This window comes from Grampus griseus (assembly GCF_964374135.1).
Source record: "Grampus griseus genome assembly, chromosome: 7".
Classification (NCBI taxonomy): domain Eukaryota; kingdom Metazoa; phylum Chordata; class Mammalia; order Artiodactyla; family Delphinidae; genus Grampus; species Grampus griseus.
The window spans coordinates 43691127-43713807 of NC_139001.1; the positions used below are offsets into that span (position 1 = coordinate 43691127).

The 22681-nt window shown below is 38.7% G+C and overlaps 1 protein-coding gene across 1 annotated transcript in view; it reads right to left on the bottom strand.

Annotated features, from left to right (window-relative positions):
• The window catches only part of MFSD6 (major facilitator superfamily domain containing 6), a 73685-nt gene that overhangs the window by 45439 nt on the left and 5565 nt on the right, over positions 1–22681 (bottom strand). The window contains exon 2 of the mRNA XM_082658056.1: positions 1120–2731. Within this exon, the coding sequence (XP_082514182.1) occupies positions 1120–2678 (1559 nt within the window). The 5' untranslated portion in view covers positions 2679–2731. The remainder of the gene's footprint in view (positions 1–1119; positions 2732–22681) is intronic.

Genomic DNA, 22681 nt, shown 5'->3' on the forward strand with positions numbered 1-22681 from the left:
AGGGGTCAAAGATTTGAGAAACAGAAGGAACAGCACACAGCCTCCCAAAGCAAAACCAAACCAAACAAGGAAAAACACTCACAACTGTATGGGGAAAAGAATGATTCTAGGTTGAAACTTCACATTAGAAAATACTTTCTTCAGTTAGTCAAAGGGAAATTAAAGGAAAAAAGATCCATGTTTCTCAAAGCTTGTATCTATTTCTCCTTTGTAATTTCTCATGGAAACAGCAGATTTAAAGATTACCACATACACACAAACACACACAGTTGCTTTCTTTTAGTTATGGCAACTTCAAAGTTTAGGGACAGACATGCCATACTTTTCTATGAGGTAAGAACGCTTAAGTGTACCTGGCTCTACATTTTAGAGCCAACAGCAAAGCAGAAAGACTTATAAAGAGCAAGGTACTATTCAAACAACTTCAGACAAACATTAACGGTGAGAAACATTACACAAGAAACACTGGGCATTTATAGATTTTTTGCTTAAAAGGATTACACGGGAAATTTTAGGTAGAAGCAAGATTTTTAAATATCCCATGTCTTCGTGGCAGATAAAAACACAGAGGCTTATGTAATAATCAGAAAAAATTATGTAAGATTCTCTTCCACATAATATCATGGATTAGGGATGATGGTGGGTCACACCACAGCTTTATTAAATATAATGGACATCTTCATATACCATATATTCAAGGTCTTTCTGTGTCAGCAAGTGGCTGAGAATAACTGAAAGCTGAAAAAACATAATCCCCTTTATCCACTTAAGCCCCTCTTCATAAATGCCTGAGACAGGTGGTCGGACGCTTCAAGGTCCATGGAATAATACAGTTGACTAAACTGGTGTTCCTATACCTGAAAACATTTACTGTAAGATTCTCTTAGCATACAGAGCAGAAACAGCATATTTTGTGTATTTGAGATAATCCAACTAGGTTCATCACTTCCTTCCTTTTGTTTCTATTTTAAAGAGAAAGAGAAACAGAAATTCCCATTCCCACCCCAACCCTACCCCCAACACAAATGATAATATCCTTAAATGTGCTCAAAGGAGTCATAAACTACGAAAAGATAAAGTTCAATTGCTGAGGGGCAGCAACAGTACACATGTTCTTACCTGATGTGGCCAATCAATTCAATAAGCTTGTGACTAAAAAAATAAGCTGTCAGCTCAGACACATGGCTCAGGACTGAACAGACCCCGAAGAGGGTTGTCGTTCCATTCAGGTCCTCCAAATGCCAGTAGAGAAAGGTGAACACGAAGCCGTATCCGAAACCCATAAACCAAGCCACGAACAACACGGAGCCATACTGCACACTGCAAAGCAGCCTGATTAAGTCCCAGAAGTTGAAGGCCTGCACGTGGCTGGTGGTGGTTGGTGTCTCCTCAGAGGATTCTGTGGAGCTGTTCCTCTCTACTTGAGGGATCTCCACCTCTTTCCCTTTATTTTCACTGTTTTTGAAGTGGCTGTAGCGGAACCGGAACTGAGTAGCGACGATCAAGGCCATGGTCATGAGAACCCCAAAGACGATGAAGACAATCTGGTAGTTCCGGTATTCAGGGGGCTTACACCCCTTCCCATTGATGAGCACGTCCACGTGGGTGTAGTCAATGCCAATGCCCACGGACAGCATCGCCAGGCCCCAGCCCAGGGAGCCCCACATGCGTTGCAGTCCATAGCGGTCTCTGTGCTTTCCCAGATACTGGAGTGTTACTGTGTCCACAATCGTGACAGAGGAGGCACTGAAAAATTCTCCTATTATGACAACTACCAAGATCACCAAGAATATAGCTTCTACTTCTTGTTGATCATAAACAAGAGTGACTTGGTCAGAAGGTAAAGATTTGGTGGTAGTGACAATAGAAGTGGTTGTCTCCCAGGTTGCATTTCCTGGGGGAGCAGAGGTTGCAGTGCTTGGGTTCATGGTCAAGTTCATAACATGGTCAGTAATTTCATCAATGTGAGGCTGCAGAGTGGGCGCACTGGTCTTGTTTGGAGCTGTCGAGAAGATGACAGTTTCCGTGACACTGTGCCCTGCTTCTAACATCTCTGACCCATTGTAAGGAGGCAGGTTCCTTTTCTCACGAATTCCTGGTGATGTAGTAATGGAAGAGACAATGGAGGAATTCGTTGGCAGGAGAGTGAACAGGTGACTTGAACTGGTGGGATGAGCTGTCGGAGGAATCTTTGGTACACACCGCAAGGTAGCAGGTTTGACAAATCCGATGCCCAGGTTGAATAAAACCCAACACAAAAGAGAGAAGAGGAGGACGATTTTGCCTTTTTTAAAGCGATCTGCAACTACACCCCAAAAGGGGGCACTGCAGAATTCAATGAAGTATCGAATACCTACCAGCAGCCCACTCTGGCTTGGTGACATTCCCAGCTGCTTATAATACACAGGCAAAAGGGGGTAAAGAGAGCCATATGCAGAGTAAAAGAAAAAATAAAAGACCTTGGAAATTAGAAGATCATTGTTTATTTTAACACAATGTTTCTCTATCCAGTCTATCTCCTCCTCAGGAATAGCAGCTGTTTCAGAGGGGGAGGGTGTTTCATTTGAAGGTGGTTCTGGTTCCCTGGAAATACCATTAAAAGGATCGGCAAGCACATATTTTCTCTTCTGTTCCTCTTCATCATCGGTTAAGATGGCAACTTTATCATCTGTCGCCATGGCTTATCACCACCATCAGAAAGTTGATGACCTTCAAAATTTTGGTTGTTGATCTGTAAAGTAAAATTTAAAAGAAGGCTTAGTATGAAAATAATAACATTTAGACATAGAGCTTCATCTTGCCGGAAACTGAGGAGTTTCAAACTACATCTAAAAATAGTAATTGTGAGAGAGAACCATCACCACTTATCACTTGCAGCCATATAGTACTGATAAAGAAAAATGGCTTTCAAAAAATCAAGTACTCGCTTTGTGGCCGCTGACTGACTAATGACATCTTCTAATGACAGGTGTATAGCTCACGTTCATTCTCAATCTTTTCATTGATTCCTAGGGAAAATGTACAAATGACAGGGTTTATGTCCAAACCAAATAGAGGGAATTGAAAGTAAACAGTATTTATAGTTTCTTGGTTTTACTTTTCAAATAAATCCACTGCACTATGAAGTCCAGAATTCTTAGAAAACAAAGGTAGCTAAAACCGTTCAGTTTTTAGAGAAAAACAGAAATAAGCTCTTAACCACAACCGCAAATGTGATGAGAAAGACGGAGCCAATTGCACGTTTGCATCTGTAGTTGGTCACTACAGCCATGCCAATGATATCCTGGTAAGGAAGTAGTCTTTACGCTGCTTATATCACATACATTTTCCAGATGTGCTTTTATAGATTACAGTTTAAGAAAATGTCAGAAAAAAAATAGCAGATAGCATTTATTGAGCATGTACTCTGTGCCAGGCAACACTGAAAAATCTTTAAATGTATTAATTCATATTCATTAAAATAACCCTATTATCTTCTCCATTTTACAGATGAGAAAAATGAGGCATGGTGAGTTTAAATAACTCACATGTGGCAGAGCAAGGATGTGAACCCTAATATTATGGCTTTGCGACACATGCTCTATTACACCACACTGAACTGCCAAATACCATATTTGGATAATAAAGTGCTATTAAACCTTTTTATGAGACAAGGTGCTTCATATGAACGATAAGCAATATATCAAAGGCATAAATTTATAGGAATTGTGCCACATTCCACCAGAACTTCCCTTTCTTCTATTATACAAATGATTAAAGAGTCAAAAGGTCTTGCTTGCATCAAGATTTGTCAAGTTGCAATGAATATAATTGGATGTAGGAGGTATACATATTAAATAGTTATTAATTCATTTCATCTTCTTTACTAGAGAGAAATAACTCCACTTGCCACCCCTTGGAACACATCTTGCTCTCCCTTTTCCCCAAATGAAGAATAAATTTCTGAAGATCTTCCAGAATCATGCTTGTAAACATTTTAAAATCTCTATATAGCTCCTAGGCAGACAATAGAAACATAATTTACTGAGGCCTGTGTAACAAGTCAGTTTATCTTTTACCCCCAAAGCCAGGTGTTAACGTAGCTATAAGCTTTGAAAACGTTCATGTATTTCTTTTTCTTATGTTAAAACTTTTTTATTTGAGGTAAAATTAATATAACATAAAATTAACCATTTTAAAGTAAATGACTTAGTAGAATTAGCAGATTCACAGTGTTGTGCAACCATCACCTCTCTCTAGTTCCCAAATCATACTAAAAGGTTTTCCTCAATGTTCTCTACTTATTTTTCTTTCATCATTATTGCCTCTACCTACCCAAGTCAGCAGCTCCAATTCTCTTTCATTACCTGAAAAGAACGGCAATTCTCCTTTGGACTCATTTTCTAAATTAATTTCATTTTGAGCTCAAACTTGAAAGAAATATTTGTTTTTAAAACGTATAAAATTATATGACACTTCTAGATAAAAATGGCAGATTGAGTGCATCTGGTTTTACTCCATCCCTAAATCCAACTAAAATAACCACACACACACACACACACACACACACACACACACACACACACACTTTTAAAGTCATAATCCAAGCTGGGAAAATTAAAGGGTACATAATAGCAATAAAGTAAAATTCTGGAAGCCAGAACATAGACAATCGGTAAATCACGGTAAATCTGAGAAAGCTGAAACCCTGGTTGACAATGGGAAAAGCAAGAACTAATACAATTTGTTTCTCGGAATCCCTCAAAGGCTCATGGGTTGGCCATATTAGGTTTATCTGCAAGTAAGAATGTGTGTGTTTGAGGGGGACTTGTGTTTGAGGGGGGCTTGATTAACAGAGTTAATCGAAAGTCTGGACCCCCAACTCCAAATGCCCAATTCCCTTCTCCACTCCACATAGCTAGCCAAACAACTAGAGGTTTTTCCCTCTGGAGAGGATGAAACAGAGGTTCTTGAGCCATAGAGCAACAGGAACAGTTGAGAGTAGGAGTGCCATATTGAAAACAGGGGGCATTAAGTGAACATACACATCCTAGATTCAAGTCCTGGCCCCGACTCCAGCCTCCATCCCACTTACCTCACTAGGTTCCCAGAGGCTGGCAAGGCTTTTATCCTCCAAGGCTTTCATCCTCCCAGAGGCTGGCAAGAACTGGAAGGTTCTCCGGGGAGAATCTGACTAACCCGAGGGAAATGACCTCTCAATCCTGATATTGAAGCCTCCCCAACTAAAGAACCCAACCAAATCACTCCACACAGGAGTTCAGAGTCTTATCTAGCCCTGCCACTAAATATGAGCAGTCACCGAGAATTACAAGGTATTTGAGGAAAGTCTCTTCCAGGAAAGATAGAACCGAAACAAAAAGGGGAAAAAATCAATATGGAGAAAATAGAAGCTCTGTGAGGAGGAAAATATTTTTAAAAATATATTATTAATATCTTTAGAAATAGGAAAAGAAATGCAACTATGAAACAAAAGATAATACATATTTTTTGAGGAGGAGGAGGAAGGAATAAAAGGAATGCTTGAATGAAAAAAAAAAGGTATAAAAATGTGTTATAGAAAAAAGAGCACACGGACTTCCCTGGTGGCGCAGTGGTTAAGAATCCGCCTGCCAAAGCAGGGGACATGGGTTCGAGCCCTGGTCCGGGCAGATGCCACATGCCGCAGAGCAACTAAGCCTGTGCGCCACAACTACTGAGCCTGCACTCTGGAGCCCGTGAGCCACAACTACTGAAGCCCACGCACCTAGAGCCCGTGCTACACAACAAGAGAAGCCACTACAATGAGAAGCCCATGCACTGCAACGAAGAGTAGACCCACTCGCTGCAACTAGAGAAAGCCCACATGCAACAATGAAGACCCAACACAGCCAAATAAATTTATAAATTTATTTTTAAAGAAAGAAAAAGAAAAAAGAGCACAAATGAAAAATTAACAGATGATGTAAAAGGAAAATTTGAGGTGACTTACAAAAAACAAAAACAATAAACAGATACCTCAACCTCATGTCATATAAAAATCAATTCCAGATGAATTGTATATCTAAAAGTAAAAGATAAAATAACATAATTTTTAGAAGAAAACACAGAAAAACATCTTGAAGATCTTAGGATAGAAAGAAGATTTATTAAATAGGACATAAAAAGTGCTAAGCATTAAGGAAGAAAAAAATAAATTGGAGTACATTAAAATCAAGAGCTTCTGTTCATAAAAAGGCAACATTAAATCTGAAATCGCAAGGCAAAGAGTAGGAGAAGGTATTCTGGTGAGGGTGAATGTTATATATATTTGACACAAGAATGTATCTGATATATAAAGAATCCTTCTTAAAATTTATAGGTAAATATCAAGTAGCCCAATAAGAAAAATGAGCAAAAGACTTGAACAGGCACTTCACAAAAGAGCTTATGCAAATGGTGAATAAATATATAAAAAGATGCTCAACTTGACTAAAGTGAGCAGTGAAAGCAAATTAAAACCAGAATGCAATAATGTAACATACCTCCAAAATGGGAAAAATAAATAAGACAAATAATACCAAGTGTTGGTGAGGATGTGGAGCAACTGGAACTCTCATATATTGCTGGTGGGAGTGTAAAGTGATACACTAATAACTGTTTGGGAATAGCTATTAAACCTGAATGTATAGCCCATGACAAGTCTAAGGTATGTATATTAAATAGTAACATATTCACCAAATGATATCTACAGAAATGTTCAGGACAATTTTAATAGCCCCAAACTGGGAGCAACCTGTCCACAGCAGAATACATGAGTTGTGTTATATCCATACAATGAAATGCCATATAGCAATAAAAATGAAAAAACTACAAACATGTGCAATGACAAGGATAAATCTCACAAACATAATGTGGAATGAGAGAAGCAAAAACCAAAAGAACATATACTACATGATTCCACTGATACAGAGTTCAAAAGTTGGCAAAACTAATTTATGCTATTATAAGCCAGGTAGACTTCTGCTTCTGAGAAGATGAAGTAGACATACTTTTCCTTACTGCTCCTGCTAAGTACAACTAAAAATCTTGGACATTATATATAAAACAAACATAGAAGACTCTAAAACGTAGGCAGAAAAAGGCAGACCTGCTGGGGGCCTTGATACCCAAAGAACAACACAACGATGAGTGGGGCTAAAGAACTCAGAAACATTAATGAGGATGGACCAAAAAAAAAAAAAAAAAAACTGGGCCTCTCCAGCCAAAGAACCAGGAAAGGGCAGCCTAGAAAACCAGAAAGCTATAGATAATTGCTCTATTCCAGTTAAGTAACACAGAGAAAGAAACGCGTGTCCCACTCCCACCTCTACTAGCAAAGGCCAAATGGGGAACCTAGACTTCCACCTTCACCAGCTATAACAGAGCACCCCAACCCCGCAGCCGAGTTGGTGTCAGAGAAGGTCAAGTATGGAGCTGAGACTTTCATCACTGCTAGGTGGTAATGAGGCCACATCCCCACAGCAGTGTCAGTGGAGGCCAAATGGGGAATCTGGACTTCCACCCCACCTGTCAGATTAACAAGGCACCCTTTCCCCACTGAGGTGGTGTCAGAGGAGGCCCGGTGAAGAGTCAGAACTTTCACCACCATCCAGCAGTAACAAGATTACTCCCCCTACCTCCACTGTGGTATCCACGGGAGGCCATGTGGGGAGCAGTAAAAAGACACTCCTATCCCTCCCAGCCAGGGAGGTATCAGTGGACACCTAATCATGAGCCAGAACACCCATCTCTACTGCAGGCGTCAGCACAGACTGAGTGGGGAACCTGGACTTCTACCTCCATCTGGAAGTCATGAGGCAGCGTCTCCCATTCCCTTGCCAGAGCAGTGTCAGAAAAAATCCAGCTAAAACAGAAGGCTTAAGTAAGATCCAGAGTCTCACAACATAAAACCCAAAGTGTCCAGGTTTCAATTTAAAAAACCATCATACCAAGAATCAGGAAGACCTCAAACTGAGTGAAGAAAGACGGAAGATGCCAACACCAAAATGAGACAAACGTTAGAATAAGGTAACAAGGATTTTTAAACGGCTATCAAAAATGCTTCAACAAGCAATTACAAACATGCTTGAAACAAATGAAAAAAATAGAAAGTTGAGGCACAGAAATAGAAAGTCTCAACAAAGAAATATAATATATAAAGAAAAACAAAATGGAAGTTTTAGAACTGTAAAATACAATAACCAAAATATGAAAAACTCAATGCATGCACTCAACAGCAGAATGGAGGAGAGAGAGGGAAGAATCAGTGAGCTGAAAGAATAATAGAAGTCATACAATCTGAACAACAGAAAGAAAATAGACTGAAAAAAATTAACAGAGCCTCAAGAACCTGTGGGACTATAACAAAAGATTGAACATTAATGTCATCAGAGTCATTGAAGGAGAAGAGGAAAAAAAAGGGCAGTACTGAATTACTCAAAGGAATAAAGGCTGAAAACTTCTCAAATTGGCAGAAGACATAAACATACAGATTCAAGAAGCTGAATGAATTCTAAACAAGAGAAACCCACACCAAGACACATCATAGTCAAACTATTAAAACCAAAGACAAAGAAAAAATCTTGACGGCAGAGACAGGAATCACAACTTACCAACAGGGGAAAAGCTATTCAAATGATAGCAGATTTTTTATCAGAAACCATGGACACCAGAAGGAATACAATATTTTTTAAATGCCGAAAGAAAAGAATTATCAAATGAGACTCCTGTATCCAAAAAAAAAGTCCAAAACCCAGAAAACTATGGACCAATATCCCTATAAACACAGACACAAAAATCCTTAACTAAATGTTAGAAAAGAAAATTTAGCAATATGTAGAAAGAATTGTGCATATGACCATGTGGGAGTTATTCCAAGGATGCAAGGCTGGTGCAATATTTGAAAATCATTCAATGTAATCCACCATATAAACAAGGTAAAGAAAAAAAAGTATCACGATCCTATTAATTGATGCAGAAAAAAGCATTTGACAAAATTAAACACTCATTCAGGAAAAGTCTCAGAAAAATAGGAATAAAGGGGATCCTCCTTAACTTGATAAAGATCACCTATAAAAACCCACAGGGGGGCTTCCCTGGTGGCGCAGTGGTTGAGAGTCCGCCTGCCAATGCAGGGGATATGGGTTCGTGCCCCAGTCCGGGAAGATCCCACATGGCACGGAGCGGCTGGGCCCGTGGGCCATAGCCACTGAGCCTGCGCGTCCAGAGCCTGTGCTCCACAATGGAGGAGGCCACAACAGTGAGAGGCCCGCATACCGCAAAAAAAAAAAGAAAAACCCACAGGTAACATTATACTTAATGGTGAAAGACTGAATGCTTTCTCTCTAAGATAGGGAAGAAGGGAAGACTGTCTGGTTTCATCATTCTTATGCAACTTTGTGTTGGAAGTTCTAGCCAGTGCAATAAGAAAAGAAAAGGAAACAAAAGGCATACAGATCAAAAAGGAAGAAACTGTCTCTATTTGCAGTTGGCATGACTGTCTATGTAGGAAATCCCAAAAAAGCTACAAAAGCTTCTAGAAAGAATATTTCAGTATAAATTAACAAAATATGTACAGGACTGTATGCTGAAAACTACAAAATGCTGATAAAAGAAACTAAAAATTTAAATAAATGGAGAACCATACCATGTTCATGGGGTGGAACACTCAACACAGTAAAGACTTCAATTATCCTCAAATTTATATACAGTTTTAACACAGTCCCTATCAAAATCCCAACAAGATTTTTTTGTGGATATAGGTGAGATTACTCTAAAATTTATCTGAAAAGGAAAGGGAACTAGAATAGCTAAAGCAATTTTGAAAACGAAGATTTATTACTTAGCCACATACTAATCACCACTATGTGGTACTGGTGGAAGAACAGACACATAGATCAATGGGACAGAACAGAGAGCCCAGGAATAAATCCACAAAAATATGTCCAAGTGATATTTGACAAAGATGCAAGAACAATTTGATGGGAGAAAGATAAAAAACTTTTCAACAAATAGGGCTGGTGCAATTAGTCATCAATAGGCAAAAAATGAATGTCAACCTAAGTCTCATACCTTATATGAATACTCACTCAAAATGGATTCATGGATTTAAATGTAAAACTGTAAAACTTTTAGGAAAAAAAAACCTAGGAGAAAATCTTCGGGTTCTAGTGCTAGGCAAACGCTTCTTAGACTTAACACCAAAAGCATGACTCAAAAAAGGAAAAAATGAAAATTAGACTTTATCAAAATTTAAAACTTTTGCTCTGTGAAAGGCTCTATTAAAAGAATGAAAAACAAGCTATGAACTGGGAGAAAATATTTGCAAGCCACATATTCAACAAAGGGCTAGTATCTAGAATATGTAAAGAATTCTCAAAACTCAACAGAAAATATACCAAACAATCCAATTAGAAAACAGACAAGACATGAAGAGACATTTCACCAAAGAGAACATACAGGATATACAGATGCAAATAAACACACGAAAAGATGTTCATTGTCATTAACCGTTAGGAAAATGTAAATTAAAAACATGATACATCACTATACACCTATAAGACTAGCTAAAATAAAAATAGGAACACCACCGACTTCTGACAAGGATAAAGAGAAACTAAATCCCTCATACACTGCTGCTGGGGATGTAAAATGGTACAGCAACTCTGCAAAGCAGTTCGGCAGTTCCTTATAAATCCAAACAACGTGACTACCACGTGACCCATCAACTGCACTTCTGGGCAGTTATCACAGAGAACTGAAAACTTATTTTCACACAAAAACCTGTACACAAATGTTTACAGCATCTTTATCAATAATAGCCCAAAACTGGAAGTAACTCAGATGTCCTTCATGGATGAATGGTTAAACAAACTGGTACCTCCATACCATGGGAAATTGTTCAGCAATAAAAAAGAATAGGGCTTCCCTGGTGGCGCAGTGGTTGAGAGTCCGCCTGCCGATGCAGGGGACACGGGTTCGTGCCCCGGTCTGGGAGGATCCCACGGGCCGCGGAGTGGCTGGGCCCGTGAGCCATGGCCACTGAGCCTGCGCGTCCGGAGCCTGTGCTCCGCAACGGGAGAGGCCACAGCAGTGAGACAGGCCCGCGTACCGCCAAAAAAAAAAATAAATAAAACAATAAAATAAAAAGGAATAAATGATTGACACATACAATAACCTGATTGAATCTCCAGAGAATTATGAAGAGTGAAAAAAGCCAATCTCAAAAGATTATCCACTGTATGATTCCATTCATATATCATTCTCAGACTGACAAAATTATTGAAATGGAGAACATATAAGTGATTGTCAGGGGTTCAGTAGCGAGTAGAGGTGGGAGGAAAGAGGAGGCGGCTACAAAAGGGCAACGTGAGGGATCTGGTGGTGATAAAAATGTTCTGTATCTTGACTGTATCAACGTCAGTATCCTAGTTGTGCTATTATACTAAAGTTTTGCAAGATGTTACCACTGGGGGAAAGTGGGTACTGGATAAATGGTCTATATCTGTATTATTTCTTATAACTGTATGTGACTCTATAATTATCTCAGAATAAAAAAGATTAATTTAAAAAATTCAAGATAGTAATTACCCTTGGGTAAGGTAGTAGCTAGAAGGAGTTCTGGGGTCCTGATAATTTGGGGGTTTTGGGGTTTTTTGTTTTTGTTTTTATCTGGATCTTTATTAAATGGAAGTATTCACGTTATAAAAAGTCAGTGAACTATATTATTTTTCAACAACAAAAAAAGAACTTAAAATATGAAGCGAAAAAGAAAAGAGATGAAACTAGCAGAGAAAAGACAAGACAAATATAGGATCACCCAGAAAGTCAAGTACCTAAAAAACAGGAACTCCAAGAGAAAAATAGAGAAAATTGAGAGATAGGAATCTTTTTAATTCAAGAAAATTTCTCAGAACTGAAAGATATATGAGTTGTCTGAAATGACCACGGAGTACTTAACACAGTGGATAAAATACATCCAAGCCAAAGTACATCATCAAGCTTTCAGAACATTAGGACAAAGAGACGACCCTACAAACTTTCAGAGAATAAAATGTGTCACATACTAAGGATCAGGGACCAGAATGGCTTCAGATATCTCAACAACAACACTGGAAGCTGTACTCAACCCAATTATCATTCAAGTTTATAGGTAAAAGAAAGACATTTCACATATGCAATTTCTCAAAAAAAAAAATGTACCTCTCATATACCCTTTCTCAGGTTGTGCACTGCCAAAACAAGGGAATAAAACAAGAGAGAGTAAGACATGGAATTTAGAAAATAAGAGAACTAACATAGGAGAGAGGCAAAGGGAATACGGCATGCTGGTGACTGGAGATCCCAGGATGACACAAAAGGCGGCCAGTGTAGCTGGGTCAGGTGTGCAGGCTCCAGGAGAGGCTTTGTCAGCAAAGTGACACCGGCAGAATACCAACAGATCTGAATGTCCTAAGAGGAAATTTAGACCACTGGTGAAGAGTTTAGGGATGAATTACTGGTAAGTTTAGAGAAAGGTAAACAAAACACTACAAGAAAACAAAAAGTTGCACAAGAAAAGAAAAATAATCATAGTTCACTACATGTCTCAGCTTCGATCACATAGTCATACTAATGTAAGGAAGGGCTACTGAACTAACCAAAATTGCCACGTAACTATATGGGGAAGATAGGGAAATGAGAAGGCTGAATGGGCACAGAGAGCCGGGACAGCATGGAGAGTAACTCTGTATCTTCCATAGTGGGAAGACAACAGATAATGCCTACATTTAAAAATCATGAATTAAGAATACAAGCTTTTTATTTCAAAATGCACTGGTGAATATCAAAATAATCACCTTAAAGACAGAGAATGCAGTTGCCTCTGGGAGGGAAAATGTGGAGGGATGTCATAGAAGTCTGATTTAAAAAAAAAAAAAGAAACAAGTCTTGTAAACTTGCTAATTTTTTTTAAAAAAGCTTTGTACATGCATAACTCACCTAAAAAATAAAAATCAAAGCTAAAAAAGAAATATGCAGTCACATGGGCTTTGTCTTGGTACAAGATAATCAAAAGCAGCTGCTAGTATCTTTCTCTCACAGACTAAAAATAGTTTTCAGAATTGTACAGAAGGAATGCTGACTGCATGAATTCTTGTCAGGTGGCTTTTATTTAATTATCCTCCATAAGTCAACTGCTGCTTCTATAACAAGTAGGTCAGAGAAGGACACAAAGTTACCTTTAAAAAGCATAATTCCCAAATTGTTCAAGTGATGATGAAGAACTGAATCAACCCCCAAATGCTCATTCAAAGCTGCAAAATATGTTACATTAGGAGGTTGATTTAAACCTTGATGAGTGACTTCCCCTAAACCACTCATTCCTCTCCATCTGATTCAAATGATTTTTAATTATCATAGGTTATGCAAAGTTTTTCTTGTTAACATGAGTCCAGATGTTAAGTAGTTGTCAAAATATCAACAAATGCAAAGTAGTGAAGAAAATGTTCCTGTAATATGGCATTCAGTACCTTTTATATGAATGTCACATTCAATAACTTCTATATGAATTTCAAATCTAAAAATACAAACAAACAAAAACTTTTAGTTTCAACTCTGGACATTAGTGTTTAGACTCAATATTTTCAGGTCATATTTAGATACTGATGAAAAGGAACTGAAATAATCACATTGTGAACAGAGAAACAAAAAAAAGTATAACTACAGTCATCTACGTAATCAAAGTATCAGGGACAAAAAAGAAACAAATGAACCCCCAAAAAACCTCTGCATTTTAATAAAATTAAAATATGTCCCAAAGCAGGGCATGCTTTGGATGACTTAGATTACATTTAATTTGCCATAAGGATTGATAGAGTAAGTATGAGGAGAAGTTAGAATATTTACATGCTGTATGAAGTACTTAACCTGTTTACAAATCTAGGGGAGACTTTTTTTATTTAATAGTCCACCAACATGAACCCATTAAGCTAATATTTTGTTTTAAACTTCTGAACCTTAAAGATTTTTTTAAAGAAACTTTAAAAAAGACAGAAGACATTTCAAATTATAAACAGAAATAAATCTATGAATTTCTCTAGAAAAATCTATATTACAGGTTTGCAGTTAATCCTACTTGGATAAGAAGGGCTTTTGTTTGTTTTTTAGAAAAGCTTTCTCACTTGGCACTCTCTAATGATAGCAATCAACATCATTACTGTGAACATACATAACACAGCCTTTTAAAACGTGGAAGGGCATTCATTCTACTGGTACCTACACTGAGTCATTAAAAAACAGCAGCTATTTCTGAATTATTGATGAGGGGTGATGAAATCATTCTTGTTAAAATTGATAGCTTTCTTCATTAAATATTTAAATTAAAGCTGCTCAAAATTACATTGAGTTATCCACAAATACATGAGTATGGAGATGGATTCAACTTTTGAAGAAAGAAAATCTTAAACCTGAATATATTCCTTGGAATAATAATTGCCAAAGGTCAGATCTGCCAACGCTATGATAATGTGTGCTCTAATGTATCAGTGACATAACTACCAGTGATGGAGAGGAAACAATCCCTGGATTACTGGGACATTCCTCCTGGCACCACAGCTATCAACACGATGTTGCCCAGAGACCAGGACTGAAGCTGCAAAATGGGGAAATCCACTTCCTGAACCCTCAGAGCTATAGCTCTACCCTCTCAACTCTTACTGACCACTCTCTATGCTTCTGAGCAATGTGAATCCCAGAGCAGAACTCTAATCACTGCTGCAATGTATTCCCAACATAGACATACAGAAGCTCCTCTAAATGAGCCTTCGCATCCTGGTATTTACATACTGTACTGTGAACATTCAGTTCAACCCCCAGCATTTTCCAGAATAGAGCGTTCCTCAGAAGCACAGCACTCAATTTCAATTCCAACACATCTTTTCTCAAAAAGGATTGCTTTAGCATCTGCTACACATTGAGCCAATGTCATGAAAAAGAAATATAAGGTTGATTTTACAACAGTTACACATGCTACAAGGGCATTAAGGTGTGCAAAGGTGAATGACTATTTTGGAACCTTCCTCTTCCTTCTGCAGCATTTTGACATGGCTCCTTTATGGCTACATCAAATTGTGAAAGAATCAAACTAGCTCTAATTTTGTCAGCCCTGATTCTCCGGAGTCTAGTTTGAGCCCTGCAGGCACTCAGTGCTACACCCACAGGCTCCCCACAGCTGCTAGCGACAGCATTCCACTTGGACTGCAACTCTTCCCAGAACCCAGAACCTGCTGTCCTCGTCATTCTTGATGGACCTTTCCCAGGCTCACAGCAAAACCTGTCTGCTAGGTGCCAAACTGATCCATACAGTGGTTAATTCACAGCCTGTGGTTGTCCCCCTTGGACAACATTTTTGTATTTTAATAAGAGTTTTCAGTGGGCTATATTATTCTCACTATTATTACTAACTATACCACCACAACACTTAAATAACACTTGCTATGGGCTTAAAATGTACTAACTCATTATTCCTCACAACAGTTCTCTGGGGTAAACATGATTACTTTCCTCACTTTACAGATGAGGAAACTGAGGCACAAAGAAGGTAAATAATTATCCCAACGTCACACAGGGAATATGCAGCAGAGCTGGGATTCAAATCCAGACAGTCTGTGCTCTTAGCAGGTACTGCCTGTCAACCCACTGTGCCGCTTACTAGACAAAGAGGTCTTGGGCCTCGAAGACTTTATAGTTGACAAGGTGAGCCCAAAACACAAGGAAGATTTAAATGACAAGTCAGAGGAATAATACAAGAGAAGTCACAGAACACTGCATAATTAACCAAAAATGTTACTGATGACAGGGGTGCTTCTGGAGTTCAGAGTAGAGAGTCCCAACTCCAGATGGGAGTTGTCAAGAGAATGAGGGACTCAACTTGAACCTTGAAAGATGTGTACGATTTGCCTTAGACAAAGGATGGAAAAACTACTCCAGGATGCGGGAAAGAAAAGACAGCAGGAGATCCTTACAAGGTTAATACTGGGGCTGAAGGGCAAACGAGGCTAGCAAACAGCAATAGATTACAGATGCCCTCAAGTATCAAGCTGAGGGATGACTGGGTAGAATACAAAATACTACATCAGAGAGTTATAGTGAAGATAAAGACATGCTTTTTTTTTTAATCCCACAAGCATGAATTTAACACCAACCATTAGATGGGATGCATGCTTGGTGATCAATAATTCAAATGGTGTAAAGACGTAGTCCCTGCTATCAAATCCAGTGGAGAGAGAGAGGCAGGGGTCTCTCCACAACCATGACCTGCTGTGCCCAATGTTAAAATAGGTGCAAGCACGGGTGACACAGGAGTCTCTGGGGTGGGGCCTTAAGGGGAGCCTTAGCAGATGAGTAAGCGTAACCCACAAAGGAGGACCATGGAAGGTGCTGATCAAGAAAGGCCTTCTGAAAAAAAAAAAAAAAAAAAAAAGAAGAAGAAAGGCCTTCTGCACAATGCCAAGGGGTTCCTGAGTCGGGAGTGAGAGACTGGCCGAGATTGGGATCCTAGCTCGGCCACTGTCGAGTTCTGTGGCCTTGGGAAAGCTTTTAATTTCTCTAAGTCTTACTCTTCCTCATATACAAAATAAGGAACATAATAATATTTTTCCGTTAGGGTAGCCGTGAGGATGAAAAAGGATAATGTGTGTTGAGCTCTTAGCACAGTGCCTGATACGTAAGAACTTGGGCGTATTAAGTGTTTTGAGCATAATGGGGAGCCTCCAAAGAGAACTGAACGGGAGAGTAGAAGGGCCACATTTGTATTTTACAAAGATCATTATAGCTTCAGTGTGGAAAACAGACTGGCAGGGTTCTGCCACTGCAACCTCTACTAAGGATTCCCTAACATCTGACCTTCTATTTTAGTGTAACACTAATTGCAAATACTGATATCCTGTGATGGAATCATTTTAGACAGTACTTTATGAACTGAATCTAAGGCAATTTTTTATAACATCTGGAAATAGAATAAACTTGCAGTATTTTCCTAACTCCTTCCTCTACCTCTGAAGATTACTCCCACACCTAAGCTGTTGCATGACATAGGGGTAATTTTATTGCTCTTTTTATAGATATTTCCTGTTTGCCCAACTAGATTATAAACTCTTTGAGGGAGGAATCCAGTACTTAGCATACTGCCCTTTACTCTTGTAAGCTCTCAATAAATATTGGCTATTTTTGACAAATACCTGATGGCAAAATACACATAAGATTTTACTAAAGCTTAAGGTGACAGACATTAATTTCAGGAAGTGCAGAGAGAAGTCTCAGTTGCTCTCCTGGCTTTGACAAAGCACCGCCTCTTTGAGCCTCCCTTTCCTCATTGTAAAATGGAGATTAAAAACACAAACCAGAGTCAATTAACTCTCAGAGGGGTTCTAGGGCTTAAATGAAATAATGTATGAAAAAGCATTTTTCTAACTCAAAAGCAACATAGCAACATTCGGTGGTGGTGGTGGCTGTGATCTCATTCCAGGGTATGATATTTCATTACAATGCTGGGCCTTATTTTGTAATCACTCCAAAAGCATTCTTCCCAAGTTTTTCGTAATCCCTGGCACCACCCTTGAACCCCGGAACCCAGCTAGCATTTTATCCATCACGGCTCATGAATTTACATCCATATCCATTTCCACGACCACAGCCTAGCTGGGAGGTGGGATGGGTGCACAGGCTTATTAGAGAACACATTGTTGGATTATGGACTAGAATGATAATTAAGTATCCACGGCAAGAAATAACTATTCATTTAAAATAGAGCCCCCTGGGACTGAGTGAACTGATGAGGATGATTATAATTTTTGACTTTCTATTTGAATAAAAAAAAAAAAATCCCACAAGGACTCAGAGGCAAAAAATATACAAATCAATTTTCACTGCAAAGTAAAGAAGCTGTTACAGTGGAGGATTACTGGACTGAATGTCAATATTATGACATAGTATGAGTGTGTTTCCTGTTTGGTAATTGCAATCATTGTTGCTTTTGTTGTGGTCATCCATTTACAATGCTTGGTGTCAGTCTATTTATCTCTTGTAAAAATACAATACAGTGTGTGTGTGTGTGTGTGTGTGTGTGTGTGTGTGTGAAAATAAAAATAAAAAATAACCAGGTGTCTTTGGGCAAGTTATGTTACCACTCAGGTCACTGTCCGCACCTGGGAACAGGGGCACAAGCCCAGCCTATTTCACTGGCAATTAAGAGGATTGATTGTGCTTAGAAAGGGTGTCATGTCATAACTAAGAGGGTGAGCACTAGAGGCTGAAAGATCAGTTTTGAAGCAATTACTAGCCACATGGCTTTGGCCAGGTTTCTAACCTCTTCACCTCTTAGGTTTTACATTTATAAATCTGTAAATCTCATTCGCACTAAACTCTTAGGATTGCTGCAAGGAATAGATGAAAACAATGCATGTGACAGGTTAATAGGGCTGGTACATGGTAAGCTCTTAATAAATGGTAACTTTAAGAAAAAAATAAAAAAATAAAATATAGCCCCCTGGGACTTCCCTGGTGGTCCAGTGGTTAAGACTCTGCGCTCCCAATGCAGGGGGCCTGGGTTCCATCCCTGGTCAGGGAACTAGATCCCGCATGTCCCAACCAAGAGCTCGCGTGCTGCAACTAAAAAGATGCCGCAGGCTGCAACGAAGATCCCGCGCGCCTGTGCCGCAACTAAGACCTGGCACCACCAAGTAAATAAATATTAAAAAATTTTTTAAATATAGCCCCCTTAGGAACAGTTTAATTATATCTGTAACATAATAAATGTGAAAGAAAGGAGACAAAGCCGACTCTAATATATTTCCCTTCACCTACTAAGATGGTAAAAAGAACAAATTATTTCCATGGGGGGGTGGGGTGGGAGTGCAGGGGCGTGGCATAGATTTTAACCCTAAATGTGGTTTTAGTAATAAAAGCCAAGGGGGTTTTCACTTTCACTTTGTGGAAGACACATTTAAATGTCAATAAAAAATTTGTAATATAGGTCCTTAGACCTTATCAACCATCATGGAAGCATATTTCTATTTATTCGTTTTAGGCTTTTGATTAAATATTGTGCCAAGAGCTTATAGTATAAATTTGAAGCAGGCCCCCGAACCTCGTTTCCTTCTACCTCTCAAATAAACTTCCTAATACTACCAAATGTCAAATAGAAAGCTAGTGGGAAGCAGCCGCATAGCACAGGGAGATCAGCTCGGTGCTCTGTGGCCACCTAGAAGGGTGGGATAGGGAGGGTGGGAGGGAGACGCAAGAAGGAGGAGATAAGGGGATATATGTATATATATAGCTGATTCACTTTGTTATAAAGCAGAAACTAACACACAATTGTAAAGCAATTATACTCTAATAAAGATGTTAAAAAAAATAAATAAATAAAACAAGCCCAGTGTGAGGAACAAGTAACAGTTCATAGTACAGCATGGAAGAAAAAGGTTTTCAAAAATAGATTTATATCTTGTTTCTGCAACTAAAAAAAAAAAAATCCAATAGGTGTTGAAAATAGGAAGTAAAATTAATTGAATATGCTGCTGCTGACACTCTGCATTCATTTGTCAAGGAGGAAAACAATGTAAGGATTTAAGGGGGCCACAGAAACTTTGTAAAAATAGAACCAGTGCATAGTCATCTCTCTCTAAACCAAAATCAATAGCCAGACACGGCAATGAAATTGTTTGTTTAAAATAACCAAACTCCTGAACGGCCGGGTTTCCAATATTCATTGTACTTCAATTGCTGAAGCTTAGAAACCATTTCCCCACTGAAATAATCTTACAAATAGGGATGGTACTCAGATTACTGAACCAAGAGTGCCAACCTCAGTGTTACAAAGCGCATAACTTTTAAATTGGGGAAAATTCTTTCTACTTTTCAATGGGGAATGCCGGCAACAGGTCTCGAAAGACAAGCCAACCCAGAGCTTCCCTACCCACTCCCCTCCAGCCATGAGCCACAGAAGTGGGCATGGACTCACCGGCCACTGGCTTCCTCCAGGGCAACAGTTCTAGCCTGTGGGAGCTGTGGAGTTACTGCCAGTGGTCTTTGAAAGCACTGAATAAATGTGTCATACATACATGTTCCACTCATTTTCCAATGTATATTGATGCTACCATCATACATCTATTTCTCTAATAAATGTTTATGCAATTCCTATTAGCTTTCCAACATTACGCAGTTTCTCAGATTGAGAACCCTACAAGTGCAATTATTTTCATGTGGGAGCCTGAGAACTATGCCAGCATTGCAATGGTGTCTTCAAACACCTTCTAGGTAATAGAACAGGTACCGGGTTAGAAGAGGAGAGAAAGAGGAAAGGCTGGAACCTGGTCAGCACGGGCACAGGCCACAGTGAAAGCAGAAGCCACAGCAAGTCACCTCTTGTCATTTGAAAACTGTCTCTATTATCAAATTATTTACGATTTTAATGATTATAGACACAATTTTTGTTTCTTTGCCAAGAAGTTAACACAGAAAAATCTCAGCTTTTCTTTTTCGTTTCTTATCTTTTCGAAGTATAAAACAAAGACTTTTTTAAAGATTGATACTGAAAGCTACGTTATTTACTTAAAGTTTCAGATTTTCCTCTATAAATTATTGCGTGCTATACTTGAGAAGCAATTTATACAGAATATATATGAGTAAAAAAGAAATTAAAATTCTATTAAAATGTTTTTTGGTTTATTTTTAAACCTAGTTATGTGAATATTTGTTCTATACACACAGACACACATTCAATTTTTTTTCAAATCTTTTCAGAAAAGGACTTGGGCAAATACAATTAGTATAGGACTATGGGTCCAAAATCTAAAAATACTAGGAACACAGGAAAAGTAGACTGTGGAAAAATAAGAATTATAATGAGAAATAAAAATACAACTCCAGGTATTGGTACTGTAACACTGGGTTAGAGCACCAGTACACATATTATATATGTAAAATAATGCTATATTTATAATGGGTGCTTGATAAATGCTTATTCAACAAAAGACTGGCATTATTATGTAGCTATTCTGGCACTATTAAGACACTGAGAAACTTAAGAGGCTTAAAGAGTATACAGTCTATCTATAAGACAAGGCATTCTAAACAGAAATTTATAGGTGTTTCTTTCTCAGACATATCTTTTACGAGTTTACAGTCTGGATGAAAATACAGACCTCAAAGTTTAGGATGCATTCTTCTATAGACATGTAGCTACTGTCAATGACTTTTCTTTATATCCCTTAAGCACACTATAGTCTAAAATAATCATTTATATCCTAAACACATTCCAGCATATGTAATCTAAAATTATCTTGTTTCTTATGCTGTTAGGACTCTGATAAATTTAGAGGTACCAAGTGCTATCAGTTTCTTTCAGAAAAAGACTTATTACCTCGCCCATTAAAGAAACGAGATACTTCAATAAACATGCCATACTAATATTTTTGAAAATGAAAATATTCAATGCTGGTAAAGATGAAGATCGATAGTCGCTCTCATTAACTGAGAGTAGAAGAACAGTCTTTCTAGAAGGCAAGGATTTAAGTGTATGGATGTTTACCATAATGATCAGAACTGAAACAAAGTGAGCAATCAGTAATAGAAACAGTTAAATAAATTATGGTATGTCCACATGAGAGAAAAACAGAAACTTACATCCACAGGATGGAAAAACTGAAGTTAATTAATAGAACTTAAATAGAATTAATAGAATATGGGGAAATGCTCATAATCTGTATACTGCATTAAGTGAAAAAAAGCAAGACACAAACCTGTATGTATTGTAAGAGTTTATATTTGTAAATCTATGTACTTCATACAAAATATACCTTAGAAAAAGATATGAAAATAATACCAAAATATTACTAGGGGTTATCTCTCAGAAGTAAAATTAGGAGTTACTTTAATTTTTTCTTAGACTTGACTGGATTTTTCTCCAATGAGCATATATCACTTTTAAAATATATGTTTGGGACTTCCTTGGTGGCACAGTGGTTAAGAATCTGCCTGCCAATGCAGGGAACACAGGTTCGAGCCCTGGTCCAGGAAGATCCCACATGCTGTGGAGCAACTAAGCCCGTGTGCCACAACTACTGAGCCTGTGCTCTAGAGCCCATGAGCCACAACTACTGATGCCCGCGTGCCACAACTACTGAGCCACGCACCTAGAGCCCACGTGCCACAACGAAGAAAAGCCACCGCAATGAGAAGCCCGCACACCACAATGAAGAGTAGGCCCTGCTCGCCGCAACTAGAGAAAGCCCGTGCGCAGCCACGAAGACCCAATGCAGCCAAAAAATAAGTTTTTGAAAAAATAAAATAAATAAAATACATATTGTAAAGGCATTATTTGAAATATAAGGTATCTGAGTGATAACTGGGACACCCTTGACCCTGTAGTTCCTGGAAGGTCACCTGGAGTTGCTCAGCTGAAGTCCGCCTATCCTTGTGCTGTTCCTGCTCACCAGCAGGAACAAGTGAAAGGGCCAGTTACAAGAGCTCTGAGATACGGTTTTTTTTTTTTTTTTTTTTTTTTGCGGTACGCGGGCCTCTCACTGTTGTGGCCTCTCCCATTGCGGAGCACAAGCTTCGGACGCGCAGGCTCAGCGGCCATGGCTCACGGGCCCAGCCGCTCCGCTGCATGCGGAATCCTCCCGGACCGGGGCACGAACCCGTGTCC